Source organism: Glycine max, chromosome 13, assembly GCF_000004515.6.
Source record: "Glycine max cultivar Williams 82 chromosome 13, Glycine_max_v4.0, whole genome shotgun sequence".
Taxonomy (NCBI): Eukaryota; Viridiplantae; Streptophyta; class Magnoliopsida; order Fabales; family Fabaceae; genus Glycine; species Glycine max.
Window position 1 is genome coordinate 23,055,725 of NC_038249.2, and position 16,874 is coordinate 23,072,598.

A 16,874-nucleotide genomic window follows, 5' to 3' on the forward strand; every position below is an offset into this window, starting at 1 on the left:
TCCAAGTTACTTAAAGCCCATTCAAAATTATCCGTTCTCTCATAACTTAAATAAGCAAAGGCAACAACGAAAGTCATGCTTGTTGAAGTGATACCAACAATTTCCAACAACGAAAGACGATACTTGTTTGTCTTGTAAGTTGTATCATAAATCAACACTATTGAAAATGAATTCAGGAGTTTGATGGAATTTGGATGTGGCCACATTATATCTCTAACGACATCTTCATTGTCCAACCATCTAAACCAGTAAACATATTGGTCGCGTTCTATCAACTTTATTAGATGTTGTATTTCCATCCTTAGACCCTTTTCTTGGAGACAATATCTCTGATGTTCATTGTATATGATTTTGATGGTATTCAGATTTGTCTGGTTTTGATCTTTGATTGTCAACAACATTTGACCAGACTTCACCATGTTTTTCGTCAATTGATTAACCATGGTTTTTTTTTTCACTGCTTAAACGACTAGCATATGAATGACCAAGTAATATTTCCATCAATTTATGATTATGGAAACCACATTCAACAGGAAATCTACATCCTATGTTTCTCACAAACCTCCCTTTTAATTTAAAAGGATACCCACATTTTCTGGTTTTAGTGGACTAACACACTGACTTGTCTCTATATTGTTTGTACTTCTTTCCCCTCCCCTCCTTTTTTTCACAACCCAATATAACATGCTTTTTTTTTTACTTGCTTCTGACTTATGAATGACAACCACAAACCTATGCTCATTTCCCACGCGTTGAATCTAATTTAACAAATCATCGCACTCTTGAAAAACTTAAAAGAATAAAAAAAAATTATTCAGTAACAAAACACAAAACACATACAAATATAAGTCTATTGAAATATACCTTATCAGTCATGAAATAACTAGAAAAATCATGATAACTAGGTTGCGTCTGCATATCAATATTTTCACCACCCACATTTTCATCATTATGATCCTCCATACCATCATTTTCATCATTAGGCTCGACTGCGTATGATAGGTCAGACTGGTAAATGAATCGTCTTCCATCATCTATATTTCTTCATCCAACTCACATTGTAATCTCATCAAATATAAACGTATTTCAATCCATTGACCTACATAATCAATACCAAAAATATAATTATTTTTAAAAAAAAATGCACAACACAACGAAATCATGAGTCTATTGTGTTGTTCAGAATACACAACGGAATCAAGATTCTATTGTGTAACAAATTTAGTTACAATGGAATCAATATTATTTTTTGTGTTACATAATCCACTAATTCTATTGTGTAACAAAATATATTACACAATGGAATCATGATTTCATTGTACAAAATTGCACAACGAAATTATGATTTCGTTTTGACTAAAAAAACACCTGATAGTGTGTGAGTGCATAGAGTGAAGAGAAGGAATAGAGGAAAGAGGGAGCATAAATGAAGAAAGGAAAAGAAGAGAAGAATGAAGATAGGAGAGGTGGGAAAGGATAAAATGGAAAAAGATCGTTTGGTAATTACTGTTGGGCCAATAGTAATACCCATTATTAAAGAAGGCAAGGACGATTGACAAATGGGCTTGGAGAAAGAATTGGCCATTGGACCTTTGCTTCTCAGTATTGGCAAACTTTTTATTTATGTTAATGCATATCGGCAAACTTAATAGAACTATGGAATTTGCTTTACTGAAATTTGTTGTTATTTTATTATGTGCATCAGAACGCATTATTGGAAATCATGTCATCAACCATGTGACACTATAATGTTTTTACTTTTTATTGAATGCTTTCACAGCATATCTTTAGCTGGGAAGAATAAGGTGAAAATAGACATGTTGCAGAAAACGAAGCTATCATTTTGATATTGATCCTTTTAAATAGCATAGTTTATATATTATTTTTTTCCAACATAAAAAAAAAGTGGGATTTGGCGCAGAAAGTTATATAATGCAATGATATATGTTCCAAATTCATAAACCTTTGTAATGGATGAAAGGTTGGCTTTCTCATCTGATACACTCTTCCTAATAAAGGTAAAACTATTTTCATATATAATAAGTACTTAAATTCAGAGTTAAAATACAATAGAACGTAACTTTAAACTAGATAAAAATATGATATGTTTAACAAAAATAGTCGTATAATCTATTAAGAACTTAAGAATAATAAAAACCTAAAATCAGAATAAAAGATTAATTTCATATTTGTTCTCACCGTGAGTTTAAATTGGTAGATTTAATGCCGACATTTCATTCTCTTCCTCACAATCAAGATGTGACGGCTCAATTGGACTAAAGTAAATCACAAAACAATATCACTCACCAAAGCTAATACTTCACCACATACTACTTGCTGGTTTTACTTGTGACCCCATTTAATAACAAAAAAAAAAATGGTTCTAATTTTATCTTTACCATTTTTACAATATTTTTTAAAAATTATAAATCATTTTGTTGCATCTCTAAGTTCACATAAATGTCACATCATTTATTTATATCAGCATGAAAATGGCATATCATCATTAATTAATTATCAATTAACAGACGGATGAAAATATTAAAATTGCACAATTTTAAAAATTAACGGGTCATAATTATGAATTTAAAAATAAAGAGACTAAAATTATGGATAAAAAATGATAAGAAAAACAAAATTTCAGTTTCACCTTTAATTTCATAAAAACTCTCTTATAATTTTTCAAAAAAAATCTAATTTTAACTTATATATAAATTAATTTTAAATGATAAAAAAACAATTTATTTTTGGTCCTTATTTTTTTCATATAAACACACACTTACTAAGAAATTTATTCAAACAAAACATTCTAAACAAAATTCAGCATTGTTGTTTAACTATGTAACTTGGTGGGTGATTCTTGGGACCAATCATATGTAATTTAGGTAAGCAAAATGCTGCATTTGAGATAATGCGTGTCTTGAATCTAATTTAAAGTTCAGTGGGTATACAGATTACATTGGAGTGGGTTACAGATAACTAATTGTCTTTTCTCCTTTAAACTTAAAACATCAAGCCAAGCCAAGCCAAGCGAGTACGAAGACCAGATGTTTGCTAAAATTATTGAAACAACTTTCAGTTCAAATGGAAATAAAAGTTAGAATATAAATTACATGTACGTCAATATCAATTAAAAGGCAGAGTAAACCGATGCACTACAGTGGCGGATCCAAGTTCTTGAATCAGTTGGGACAATTTATTTTTTTAAAAAAAATTAATAGTAGTTACTATCATACATATAAAATAAAATATGAAATGGAATAAAATACCAAGTTGAATAAAGCGTAAAAATATATAGTGACTTGAAAAGAAAAGAAAATGTAGAAAAGTAACTATTGAATAAAAGATAAAAATTGAGAATGATTAAAAAATTGAGGTCGGTAGGTTCAAATTATAGAAATAGAAGGAGTTAAGAAAATAATAACATCATAACTATACTTATACTTTTTTAAAAGTTAAGGAATGTATTTAAACCCTCGAATGTAAGTAGGTCTACTATAGATACCACTTATGTTATAGTAAACTTATAACAACATCTAAAATGTATCATTACTTAAATAAATTATTATTTTAAATTTCTAAATCCTATAATGTCAAATGATGTTAAAAACTTTTCATAAAAAATTATTTTAATGCTAAAGTTGGTAGAGTAAATATTTAACTGGAGTTACATTAAATTTTGGATTGAAAAAATATTTTTTCTTATAATAATCAATTAAGTAATGATTATTTATATAACTAATTCACTTAAACAATATACTCTTAAGTCGCAAGCTTCAATGAAAAATTTTATTAAACAATGTTATTTAACTTTAAATAACTCATCTAAGCACTTACATTGAAGATGCTCCAAACACATTTGAAACATAAATTATGTGATAACCTTAATTTTTTTTTTATCATTGGACAGGTGGACATATATTGGATTTTTAAGAATCCAATTCATATTTATTTAAATGGATTAGATGTTAAATCTATATTCATATTTAAAAAAAATAGATTTAAGATCTAATCCATTTTAAGTGGATATGGATTTAGTCATATCCAATTTATACTCACTTAAATGTTATAAGGATTTTGTAAATTTTAATAATTAAACGTTAAAAAAGTGAAAACTTAGCACCTGTCTATTTAAGAGTTATTTTCAATCGACTTTGGTCAAGACTATTTTTTATCAATCTTCGTTAGGGTATTTTCGATTTACCTCAACCAAGGCAATTTCGACCGACATCAACCAAGACATTTTTAGATCAACATCAACCAAGACTATTTTTTATTGACGTCGGTTAGTGCATTTTCGGTTGTCATTGGTCAAGGATGCTTTTGGTCGATCTTGGGTAGGGTTATTTTTTGGTTTAGGTCGGCTAGGGTTTAGTCAATGCCAATTGATAATATTTTTTTGCCGTCATTGACTAGCGGTTTTTCGATTAGCATCAACCATGACTAGTTTTTGGCTAACTTAAGTAGGAATTATTTTTTGGTCAAGGTCATCTAGAGTTATGTTTTGGACGATGATTAAAAAATAACTCCTACCTAAATTGGCCTAAAAAACCTAGTCGTCATCGTTCAAAAAATTATATTAACTTTAAAAATTCAAACAAATATTCAATCAATATCAAATTAATTGGATTGAATTTAAAATTAAAAAATTAGATTTGAATATGAAATCAGATCATTTAAATGAATTTAAAGTGGATTGGATATGTATTGATTTTATATATTTGGATTTTTTTTTGCATATTCCTATTAACCAGTCAGGACATAAACCAGTTTTCCATCAGTTGGCTTCAAGTTGCATCGCATCAGATCAGCCTAAGAAACAAGTCATAAACATAACCGAAATATTTAGCTAGTGGCCTCAATAATGTAGGGAAAAAAAGAGGATAAAAAGGCAAACAGGACGTACTATGTCTATAAACTTTGAGGCATAGGTAAAATTATTCGAAAGACTTGATATATGAACGTCACATAATAAAGATAAGAGAAAAAAGAATGAAAAATTGAAGAAAGAAAATGATGTTAAAACAACATTGCTATTTAGTACAAATAACAGTAGCAAGAGACGCTCGAACAACAAATTAATATGGATCAATACAATTTTTAAAAGAAACAATATTTTTTTCACAGCAAATAAATCTTAATTAAAAATATATAAAATAAGTTTGATGAAAATCACAGTTCACGCAAGTTTAACGAAAAATTATTCATGTCGGATACTCCATTCGTTCTGGTCTTCTGGGATATAAGAAACAAATAATTTATGCTAAACAAAAAATCAGTTAACATCATTTAATTTTATTAATCTTATTTAAAAAATATATTTTTCTAAATTATTCTTAATTAAAATTTGATATCGAGAATAAAAAATTATTAAAATTAAAATCTCAATGAAATGAAAAATATTTTGATAAGAATTAATATGGTGAAATTAGTTAAAATTTATTTTGAAGCATACATGATTTTTTTTTTCTTTATATTTGAAATGGGAGGAATTAACAATGTTAAAAAATAATTAAATGGTTATTTAACTGTATAGAAATGGGCACTAAAAGAAAAACTATACAAATGATCAATAATAATCAAATGTCTTAGTCCTTTTGAAATAATTTAGTTGGGCTTCTTAAGGGCAATTGCCTTGCTAATCAAAACTACACCTTCTTGCCTTAATTTTCCAAAGAGCAATCATATTCCTGAGTTGATTGTTGCCTGTGGAGACAAACTACACTCAATTATCATCTGAAAATAAATTAGTTAATGTATTAACGGTAATTAGTCCTTCAGGATTATTGATCATAGGCATAGTATATTATATATAACATAGTAACATCAAAAACTGACGCACCCTCCACCAAACCATGAGAGATATGATACTAATTGATGCTCTTGTTTAATGGCGTGACGATAATGTTTTTATTTATAAAATTCAAACTCCTATGTTTTGTTTGATAAGAGGGAGATAAGGGTGGGTGAAGAGAGAAATAGAAGGAAAATTATGTGAGATCCACACCTTCTATACCATATTTTTAATTCAAAAATATCTTTTCAATTTTTATTTTCACTATTTTCACGTCTCTATCAAACAAATAGAGCATTAGTCCTTTTGAAATAATTTAGTTGACAGAATTAAGAAACATGCAAGAAGATTGTGCCGCGGTTGATATCTCATAATTATCATTATGTTTTATTTCCATCATTTTCTTTATTTTTTCTAGCCTGTTAAGTTTCCCGTTAACTTTTTTCATTACACAATTGCCAACTTAGCAATTTCGAAAATTAAATTTACATTCTAAACTCAAGTGATTGTCCAAAACCACGCTACTTTTAATGAATAGAGTGCAAAATAAGGTTCTCGTGAATATGAAAATTGAGTAAACTAGCACACTGAAATTGAAAATGCTAAATGGCATGTACTGTTTCTTTATGAAATACACACAAATAATAGGAAAATTCTTTCCTCGATTTATTTAATGAGTGGATGAAAGAAATCTTTATAATCTAACACCAATAACTAGAAGAAAAAGGCTAGAAAACATTTCTTTTAACACCTTCTTTATTATTGTTTAAAATTTATTGAAAATCACATATTTTTGTGGGTTTCATCTCTTATTTAATTATCTTTTCTACTGATTTATTAGTTGTTAATAAATTTCCACCAATGAAAAAATGTGTAAGGAAAAATATGTTAAAAAAAAGATATTAAAAGATATGTTCAGCACTTAAACTATAATAGTATACTTGTTCATCATTTCAAGTTAGAAAGAATATTTCTTTACATATTGGATAAAGTAAAAAATAATAATTTTACTAGTTGACAGAAATATTAATGACGTGGATATACATAATGTGTTAAAATATTTAGCATTCATTTTTTTCTATTAACGATTACAATTACTTATTTTATCCATGCACTTTAGTTAGTGAATTCAAAAAACTAAATAAATAAATAAAAAGTTTCTTTAATGCTTATTCAGTTATTCTATCTAATCAGAATTTAGGCTCGTCATCCGTGCCACTGATTGTAGTCTCCTAATTCTCCTTAGTCCATCACAGAAAAGCAAACAAATCATTGTAAAAGCGTGAATTTTGATCAAACCCAAAAACTAAGCCGTGATTTTATCTTTTTTTCTTCTTTTTTCTTCCTTTTATTCTCTGCGTTAAATCAGTTGTATGCATTAGTTTTATGGCAGAGAAGGGTTGGAATTGTTCTTAAATAGTGATACCCAAAAAAAAAAAAAACAGAAAAAGTTGCAGATAGGATTAATTTAAGCAATTATTTATGCATAGTAAGATGAAAATATTTAAACAGGTTAGTGAATTTTTTTTGTAACCAATGACAATCTATTTTAATCCATATTCTGTTTGAAAACGATGTTAAGATCATATTTCCCATCAAATGTCAAATGTATCATCCTATCACAAATCTATGGAGCTCATTTTCTTACTTTGTACCATTATTTTATTGAGAAGTAATTGAAGTATTGAGTTCTGATTTTTTTTTTCTTTGCCTTTACTAATTTCCACATCTCTGAACATATATGAAAGTGAAATTAAAAATGGATCATAACAGACAGACAAAGCATATGCCATGTTAGAAAAGAGAATATGCACCACTGTAGCTCATTCAAATGATCATTTGGAAGGAGGTACCTTCCAGTAATTAAGAACTCTCTGTGGATACAATACAAAAAGGAAATAACCCAGAAAAGCATGTCATCTTATAAAAACCATTGAACATAGTTACATAACTTTATTCACAATGCCAATTGACACAATAGTTCCAAGATTCAACCATGGCTAAAGAAAAATAATTGGATGACAAATATCTGAAGAATCAATTTACAATTATGCATTTTGCGGAGTATTTCATCATATGGCTATATATAGAATGGCAACAAACTGTTACAGATCAATTTATTCATAACAAATAAAAGAGAAAATTAAAACAAAAAGAATACGAGTGTGTTTAGTTTGCCATTTGAGATACTTCAAACAGACATTCCCACTTCCATATGCACAAAACGTAGAAGGAAGTCTTTTGTCTCGTTGAAACTTGGGTTTCAACCTAACTGTAACCCAAACACACCTTGTATCATCAACAAAAGCGAGGTGGAATGTGGTCACTTGAAAGGCCATCATCAAAATTGAGAGAATAGCTGCGAAAATCGTAGCTATACTGTGGACTACTACTCCTTTGCCAAACCAAAGCTTGCTTCAATCGACTCTTCAACTTGTAAAACACTTGCCTGAAAATGCATGATGGAGGGAAACACCCTAATGACCCTTGTGATGCCCTTCTTTGGACACTACCAAGTGTCACTGAAGAGGTCAATCTAGTTTTCCTATGAAACTTCATGAATTGATCTCTTTGAAAGCCATACACCCTTGAGACTTTCATTCTTCAAGCGCTTAAGATGCGTGTTTTGTAAGTGTGAGAACTTGTATTGCTAAAACAAATCAAGAGAGAATGGAGTGGGAGGAGGAAATGAAGCATCATAAGTGAGCCTTTTAAGCATCCACAAAGCAATCAGTTATTTCCCACTTTCTGATGTGTGGTGGATGGAAAACATTATCATGAACAGTCATCAAACTTTAACTTTGCTACCTTTCCACAGTCATAATGGTCCCAGCGTGGTGAAAGGATTAAAGGGTGTCCTATATTAGTGATGTAACATCAATGGGGTATGTTCAAGGCTCCAATTAAGCACCTTTTAGAAGACAATCTTGTATATAGTTGTTAGGGTATATCATTGTGATTTTTCTTGTGTTTTACTCTAGGATTTGAGCCAAGTTTCCTAGGATGATTCTACGATGGAGTACTAGAATGAGGTCGGTCTTTAGACATAAAGGTACACGCAATTCCTACGTAACCAGATCAGAATTTCACTAGCTTTTTTATTCAAAAAGCATGATCACACGTCTACACTTCATATAAAATAACGTCTCGAATGAATTCCAAGTCACATTTGAGGGACAGATCATATCATGCTGACATGCTTACACGCATCAAAAGGCACATAAGGAGAAATTGAAAATAATTTACATCAAAAGATGTACGTGTCATGCCAAAGTAAAGCATAAAAAAGATATTCCTACATCCATATCCACACCACATCCATTTTATTTAGAAATTAAATCTTGCTTTAACTTTTAGAATTCAAACCTTTTATTAAAGTGAAAGTTTGAAAGCTGGGAATAAAATTCATGTGGATAATTCGTGAAACCACCACTTACAGTACGCATTCAAAGAGCAAATCAAACTCGTATTTTTTTTTCCATGAACACACATGCATTCTTTTTTTTTTAAGCGAAAAAAAGGAATGACTGAGGCATCTCAGCAGAGGCAGATATCTCAACTATGTTGGCACCCCTACCCCTGTCGGTCCTCTGCCACAACCAAATCAAAGAATTTATTCATATAAAGGAGATCAAAACACTTGTGTGAGGGACCAACCTAGTATGTTAATCACAAGCATACATATGATATGGTACTCCAAATTTCTTTCTGGTTGTCAAATTTCATGCCTAAGTAAATTATGAGAACATCCATATTCAAAAACTATAAAATATCACTAAAATCTTCCTTCCAGTCGTTGTGCCAAAGTTAATACAAGTCACTATATGAGTGATGTAGAATGTTTAGAATCAAAATTAGTTATGACAGATATAACTTACTGATAGGAACAAAATGAATGGAGTTTGTTAGAAATGCTGGTTAAGCAATGCAATCAAATTGGCAGTTAGCAATAGGACATTGATGGACAGTGCTACAAAATATAAACTAAACGATTTTTTTTACCTTGCCTCTTGTTGAAGTAAAACTCTCCATGATGTTGATGCAAAATGGAATTGAAGAAAAATCTATTATATCGCATCATATTCAAACAAACCTTACCAATAGGTACTTCCAATGAATTACGGATAATAATTGAAACTTAACATTCCTTCAATCAAATCCATCTTCTTGCCAACTAATATGCTGAACTTATTAAGGGCGAAAACACACTTCTTAATGCCTAGAGTAGAAGGTCGACTTATATCATGTAGTAACACAAGAATGGACTAATGCTAAAAATGGAGGTATATGATGAAACAAAAATACTGGTATGCATACTCAAGCTACTGAAGCAAGGTCCACTTAATGCCAATACTCTTCAGGAAGCTGGACCAATAGTAGTTTTGACATGTCACGGCTTTATAAACATTAAACAATTCTAGAGTGGCGAAATCTGAATTGAATCTGAAAGTAGTTACAATTTTGTCAAATACTTTTCCATTTTTGGATGAAAATGTGGTAAATACTGTCTATTCTGGATTAGATAAAGAAAAATAGCATTTTGTTCTCATCTTTTAATACAATATGTGAAATCCACTAGAATCTGTTGACGGGAGTTTGGATAAGGTACTAGCTAGGTTAAACTTTATAGCTTTCATTTTATTAAAAAAAAATATACAATATCTGCAAAATGTTGTCCCTTTTTTTTTTCCAAAAGGAAACATGTTTTGTGGACTTCTTTTTTTCTATTTTTCTTATCGTGGACCACTTTGGGTCAATAGGGAATGCATTTCAAAGCCCGAAGGGAAAGCCCAGTGGCATACACCAAAAAGTACAAAAATTCACAAAAACTCCATGTAAGGCTGTTAGTTAGCTCACACGCTGCCAAAGGCAGGAAATGAAAAGATACATGTCTCTTACTAGAAAGAGAAAATGATAGAAGTACACTATTTTTTAGTATAGGATATAGAAGGAATTCAAGGGAGAGATATAAAAAAGAAAAAAAACATGAAATAAGTGATAAATTATATGACATAATAAGAAGAAAAAAATATAAGGGGAAAAGGTAAAAGCACTCCACAACTAAAAATATATGATAAATTATATGACATAATAAGAAGAAAAAATATAAGGGGAAAAGGCAAAAGCACTCCACAACTAAAAATATAAAACAGTTTAAACTATACTATTTTCTTTTATGAAACATAACGGTATGTTTCTAAGGGAAAAAAGTATTTATCTATAAATATTAATTATTTTGAATGTAAAGAATAAGAGTATACTACTTTAAAAGTATAAATATTTCATTGAAAAGTTGTAGGGGAGAAAAGGGTATTTAAGTTGTTTAAAAGTAACAGGGCCTGTTACTTTTAAACAACATAAATACCCTTTTCTCCCTTACAACTTTTCAATGAAATAGACTTTTAAAAAAATTATCATAAAAGTCAAATTAGAAATTAAATAAAGACTTATTTATTTACACCCTTGTCTTATGCCTACGTAGTCAAACATTTTAGTCCGTATGTATGATCCTCGAGTTTAAATTTGTGTTCAAAATGTCTTAAAACTGTTCAAAATAAGTAATTATCAAAAAGTAACTAATTATTTTCCACAGGTTATTTGTAAATGAAAAATATTAGATGCAAATTAACTTTTTTATTATATAATAATTATTACATAAAGGATATCGTGGGAAAATAAAGATTTTAAGAAGAACAAATGAATAGAGAATATGGAATTTGACAAAATGAATAGAGAACGAAGTAAAAATGAATGAACATTAGCTATCATTTTGAATAAATATTGCAATTAAAATAATAAAATAAAAAACACATTAAAAAAATCTATTCCATTTTAATTGGTAACATATATTTCTCCTACTCAATTACTATTATCATGCAATTCACAACTTAAAACATGAAACAAAAATCAGAATTTATTAAATCAAAATATTTAACACACCGGTCCTTTCTATATTAAAAGATAAACACCGATACAACAAGACCAACACACTATCTCAAGTGAGTGGCATTATCAATTTTACCTCTTTTCAAACTTACTTTTACAATCTAGTACACCTATCTCACCCAATTTTGAGTGCTTTAGAAAATTATTCTCAGAAAAAAAAAAACAGGCGTAAATTCATTTTATACTTTTCTAGACAACAAAAAAAATAATGGGCACTAAAATGATAATAGACAGGTAAAGAGAGAGAGATGCAAGTTGCTAGGAGATAAACCAAAATGCCTAGTGTTAGTAAAGTATTAGAAATGATAAGCGTTCCCATCATTACTCAGAACTATCCATACACACGTTACTTTATCTCATCCATTTCTCAATATACCCTCTTCTAGTCCAACACTAAATTCTTATAATAACTTTACTTTCTTCCTATTTTTTTCCAAGTTCCTTTCATCTTAAAGAAAAAAAAATAGAATGAATCTATAATGTTTCCTTAATCATTACCGAAGTCAAAACACTGAATAATTCGCAGACAAACAAGAAGTCATACAAATTAACATAAAGGATCATGAAAACATTAGAGGGGAACAAAAAACAAGAACAAAATTCTTAAATAAGAATTAATCTCGTCTCTTCAAAAAGCTTCTGGCTGATAACAAGTTACGAAGGATAAAAAAAACTGTATCACTTGTAATTCAATTTCAAGCTTGAAAAAAACCTGAGACAAATTTCAGTCCTACAAGCTTAAACATAAAACTCATTTAACAAGAATTCCCACTCAAACGATAGCATTGGCTGCACTTGCAATCCTTGGCCACAGATCAGCACACTCTTTTCCAATGGGACCAGTGATAGCAGAACCTACATTGAAACATGTCACAAACAAAATTACTACCAGCAAATGCATCAATAGAAGGTCAAACGGCAAAGATGAAGAGAATAACAAGTAGATGAGAACATCTTATCTGTATTTTTTTCTTTTTGAAAGCAAAAAAAAATCAGTGGCTACTCACTACATAAACATGCATTTTGTTACCATGCAAATAAAATCATAAAAGATACCTTTCATTTCTCCTTTGGGATTGACAATAACACCAGCATTATCTGCAGAAACCATCACCAAATGAAGAAAACATAAGCACAGGAGAAACAAAAGCAAGAAAAAACTACAGCAAAAATTGTGCAATAAAACCCTAAAACTAAAGCTAATAAAATAAGTCAATGAAGGAGTAAACCCTAAGTTCAAGGGACACAAATTAGATATAGAAAGTCCAGTAAATCCAAGAATAAAAAACTACTTAGCACTTCAGAAACTAAAAAAATGATAATTTTAGGGTTTAAAATATAGAATAAAGGGATTTACCAGCAGACAGGTAACACAATGCAGAGAAATAAACATGATGCTGTTTAAAACTGGCAATTTCACAACTATATGCTTCCAAGAGTGAATGCCCCAACCTTAAAACGGGGAACTCACTATAATAGAACTATAGAAGCAACACATAACAATGGTTAAATCAAATAGCGAAAGGGGTAGGGTATGTATGTGTGTACCTTCGAAATACATGTAGACGCCGTCCTTTCGGCGCCATGGCTTGCGCTGGCGAACAATGACAGCTGGCAAAACCTTCTTCCTCAGATCGGGTTTCCCCTTCTTCACGGTGGCCATCACCATGTCGCCAACGCAAGCCGAGGGGAGACGGTTCAAACGCCCTTTGATCCCTTTCACCGATATGATGTAGAGGTTCTTCGCCCCCGTATTGTCGGCGCAGTTCACCGTCGCCGCCACCGGCAGACCCAGCGACATCCGGAACTTGTTCCCCGCCGAACCACCGCGTCCTCTCTTCGACATCTTGCCTTCTCTCTCTCTCACTACCTTCCAACTCCAATGTTTCTCTCTTTATATACGAGAAACGAATAGGGTTTTAGGGTTTGCATGGACTGGGCTTATTTATTGTTGGGCTCAAGTCACACAAACACAAGGGGGTTACTATTCGCCCCAACCATATTGCTTTTGACCCCTACCAACATTTTCAAATTTCAAAAGATATTTTTCCTCACAATGTACAATGGAAACACACTTTCACTTCATTAGTGGGGTGCAAAAACAATATACAACTAAATCATGATTTTATTATGTAATATATAATGGAATCATGATTCTGATATACTTTTTTTCATACCCTCATTAGTTCGACGAAATTTGTTTTCATTGTGTAGTTGGGTGTGTGAAAAAAAGTCTAATCTAAGTATGATTCCGCTGCATAAATTGTTACATAACCATGATTTTTTTGTCACAATTTATGTTACACAACAAAGGAAAGAAGCAAAAGGCCATTTTGATATTTGCACATTCATGATAGGTGCCAAAAGTAATTTTGGAGAAACCAATATCAATTCCCCAAACACAACTAACATTTTTTCAGTTTTTTGTTTTTGACAACTGCTATACCTATACTAGACACTTTTTTCACTAATACTATTAATTGTAGTTTTATTTAACTAAATTCCATATTTTATTTGCATAATTGTACTTCTAAAATTTAATTTTCAGAACTATTAAAATTTTAATACAATTTGTAATACATTGTCTTTTAAACAAAGGTGTTGGGGAGAGGAATTAGGATAAGGTTAATTTTATGAACATAAATTTCAACCAATTAAAATAATACAACATTTGCTATCAATTCAACTTGTTGACACAATATATTAACTTAAACATTGTTTAATGAAATCTTAAAATTAAATAAGTTTATAAACATCTTTGACCTAGGATGAGTTAAGGGTAGAGGATGTTTATAAACTTTATTCAATGAGTTTATAAAATTGATGAATCACTAAACATCAAGCCAAATAATATTCTATTTTTGGATGAGGTAACCATACTTGAGAATCTGAAATAAAAACAAAAATAATTAAGGTATATTTTATCATCATTATAAAAATATCTTGATAAATAGAACAATATCTTGATAAAATTATACTTTTTACCATAATAAACGACATTAAACTGAGTACCAATCACCTGAAATATAACTCTAGCTTATCCTGAAATGCAGTATGTTTAGTTTTCTTGCACTCAAACATGTCAAAAATCCCTTTAGATATAACCCTTAGATGATTAGACCCCTCTTGATTATAACTATAAAAAGAAAAGGTAAAAAAATTATGCAAGTTCATAATGTAAATGAATAATTAAACTAATATTATTCAAAGGAAAATAATAACTTGTATGTTTAAAAAATACAAAAAAAAAAACATTTTTATTAATAAAAAAAAGGGTGTAAACGGAATTGTCTTTACTTTTTTATTCCGCAAGCAAACCATAAACATCTTGGTCGAAAACGATGTCGTCGTGCAGTTGTTCTTCCTCCGCCGAGCGCTTCCCGCCACCACGCGATCCGCCGAAGCCTCAGAATGTCCCTTAACGACGGCAACGATTCAAAGTTGAACCCTTCTTCTCTACTGAATTCATTCACCAAATTACTATGGGGCCAATCGCTCCCTCCCCCCGGGGCTCCTCGTCGCCACCGTCCGCACCGCCTGGAATTCCACGTGGCACCGACTCCTCCGGCCGCTACTCCTCTACGTGGGCCTGGCGTGCCCGTGGGCCCACCGCACCCTCATAATGCGCACGCTGAAGGGGTTAGAAGACGCCGTGCCCGTCTCGGTTGCTTCGCCGGGCCTCGACGGGTCGTGGAAGTTCAAACGGGCCGGTGGGCCCGACACGGGTACAATTGCTCCATGTTTGGATAAGGCGAATGCGTGCAGAACGTTGAAGCAAATTTATAGGCTTCGGAGAGGAGGGTACGATGGAAGATCTACAGTGCCAATGCTGTGGGATAAGGCTTCAAAAGACGTTGTCTGCAACGAGAGCTACGATATAATTCACTTGTTCAATTCCGAGTTAAATAGCGTAGCTCAAAACCCTGGCTTGGATCTCTCACCGCCTCAATTGAAGAAACGGATTGGGGAATGGAATCAAATCATATATCCAAATTCCAAACGTCAACAACGGGGTTTATATGTTAGTGAAGAATTAACAATTGAGAATTCTAATAAGAATTTCATAAAATTAGTTGAAAAGATGGTTGTAATTGAGAGTTTTAAAGTATTAAGACTAGTTATGAAGTAGCGGAAAATGTAAAATGACAGAAATTGAGATTATTTTTTTTTTTAAGTTGTAGGTGTGGATTTGTGTAGAGTCAAGAAGGTTATGATAAAGAGTTGAATGATTTGTTTAGTACACTGGACAAGTTGGAGGTTCACTTGGCTAATTCCGGATACTTGTGTGGAGACACATTGACCCTTGTTGATATATGCCTATTTACTACTCTGGTTAGGTTTGATCTTGCGTATAACGTTCTACTTAATTGCACCAAGAAGAAGCTGTGTGAGTACACCAATCTACATGCCTACTTGCGTGACATTTATCAGGTACATGGAAGATTTTCAAATTGTCCATCAAATTATGTGTTGCTAGTTGTAATTTCGTGCTGAATACTGTGGTGCGTTGGTGACGCCATTTGACAGATTCCGAAGGTGGCGGCTACTTGCAATTTTACAGATATTATGGATGGTTACTACAAAATCCTATTTCCTCTGAATCCAGGGAGCATTAGACCGGTCATGCCTTCTACTTGTGAGCATGAAAGCCTTTGCAGGCCTCATGCAAGGGAATCCCTGTCATCAGCTACACTAGCATTTGTAAAATAAATCACCTCCCAGGGCAAAAGTAACTGTTTGTAATAGTAAAATAATGTGTTTAACACGTTTCTTTCAGCTAAACTAATGCAAGTGTAACCCATAATAATGCAATTGCAAAATAGTCATTAGTGAATCACCTATCTTTCACTTTCTTACTGCAACCCATTACAATATGAATATCTCTCATGTACCTTATACAACTGACATCATCAATATATTTAAAACAAGCAGGAATAAACAATTAATAAATTTAATTAAGACACACGGTTTATCTTATCATATAATGTCATAAATGGAATGCGTTGCTAACGCTCCTACTTTACCAACTCATCTCTCCCATACACTTGTAATATTTTTTTTTGATCAGCAATACACTTGTAATATTATGCTCACCGATACAATGAAAAATGCTGTGTATAGCATATTATACCAA

General features: G+C 31.3%; 2 protein-coding genes, 1 non-coding gene and 1 pseudogene across 3 annotated transcripts; 1 reads left to right on the forward strand and 3 right to left on the reverse strand.

Annotated features, from left to right (window-relative positions):
* Positions 1–7,715: 7,715 nt before the first annotated feature.
* On the reverse strand, positions 7,716–8,493 carry LOC112998743 (uncharacterized). Its single transcript, XM_026124898.2, has one exon. It carries the CDS (start codon positions 8,393–8,395, stop codon positions 8,093–8,095), a length of 303 nt encoding a protein of 100 aa, XP_025980683.1. The 5' UTR covers positions 8,396–8,493; the 3' UTR covers positions 7,716–8,092.
* A 3,850-nt stretch (positions 8,494–12,343) lies between these two features.
* LOC100794110 (60S ribosomal protein L23) lies at positions 12,344–13,628 on the reverse strand. The gene is made up of 3 exons (XM_003542389.5): positions 13,289–13,628; positions 12,797–12,838; positions 12,344–12,595 (listed from the first exon to the last, which is right to left on the reverse strand). The coding sequence occupies exons 1-3, from the start codon at positions 13,584–13,586 to the stop codon at positions 12,513–12,515; spliced, it is 423 nt and encodes a 140-aa protein (XP_003542437.1). The 5' UTR covers positions 13,587–13,628; the 3' UTR covers positions 12,344–12,512.
* On the reverse strand, positions 13,090–13,234 carry LOC112998966 (small nucleolar RNA snoR137). The gene has a single exon (XR_003264145.1). It is a non-coding gene; the product is annotated as a small nucleolar RNA snoR137 (small nucleolar RNA).
* A 1,523-nt stretch (positions 13,629–15,151) lies between the features above and the next one.
* On the forward strand, positions 15,152–16,532 carry LOC100777803 (glutathionyl-hydroquinone reductase YqjG-like; annotated as a pseudogene).
* Positions 16,533–16,874: the final 342 nt, after the last annotated feature.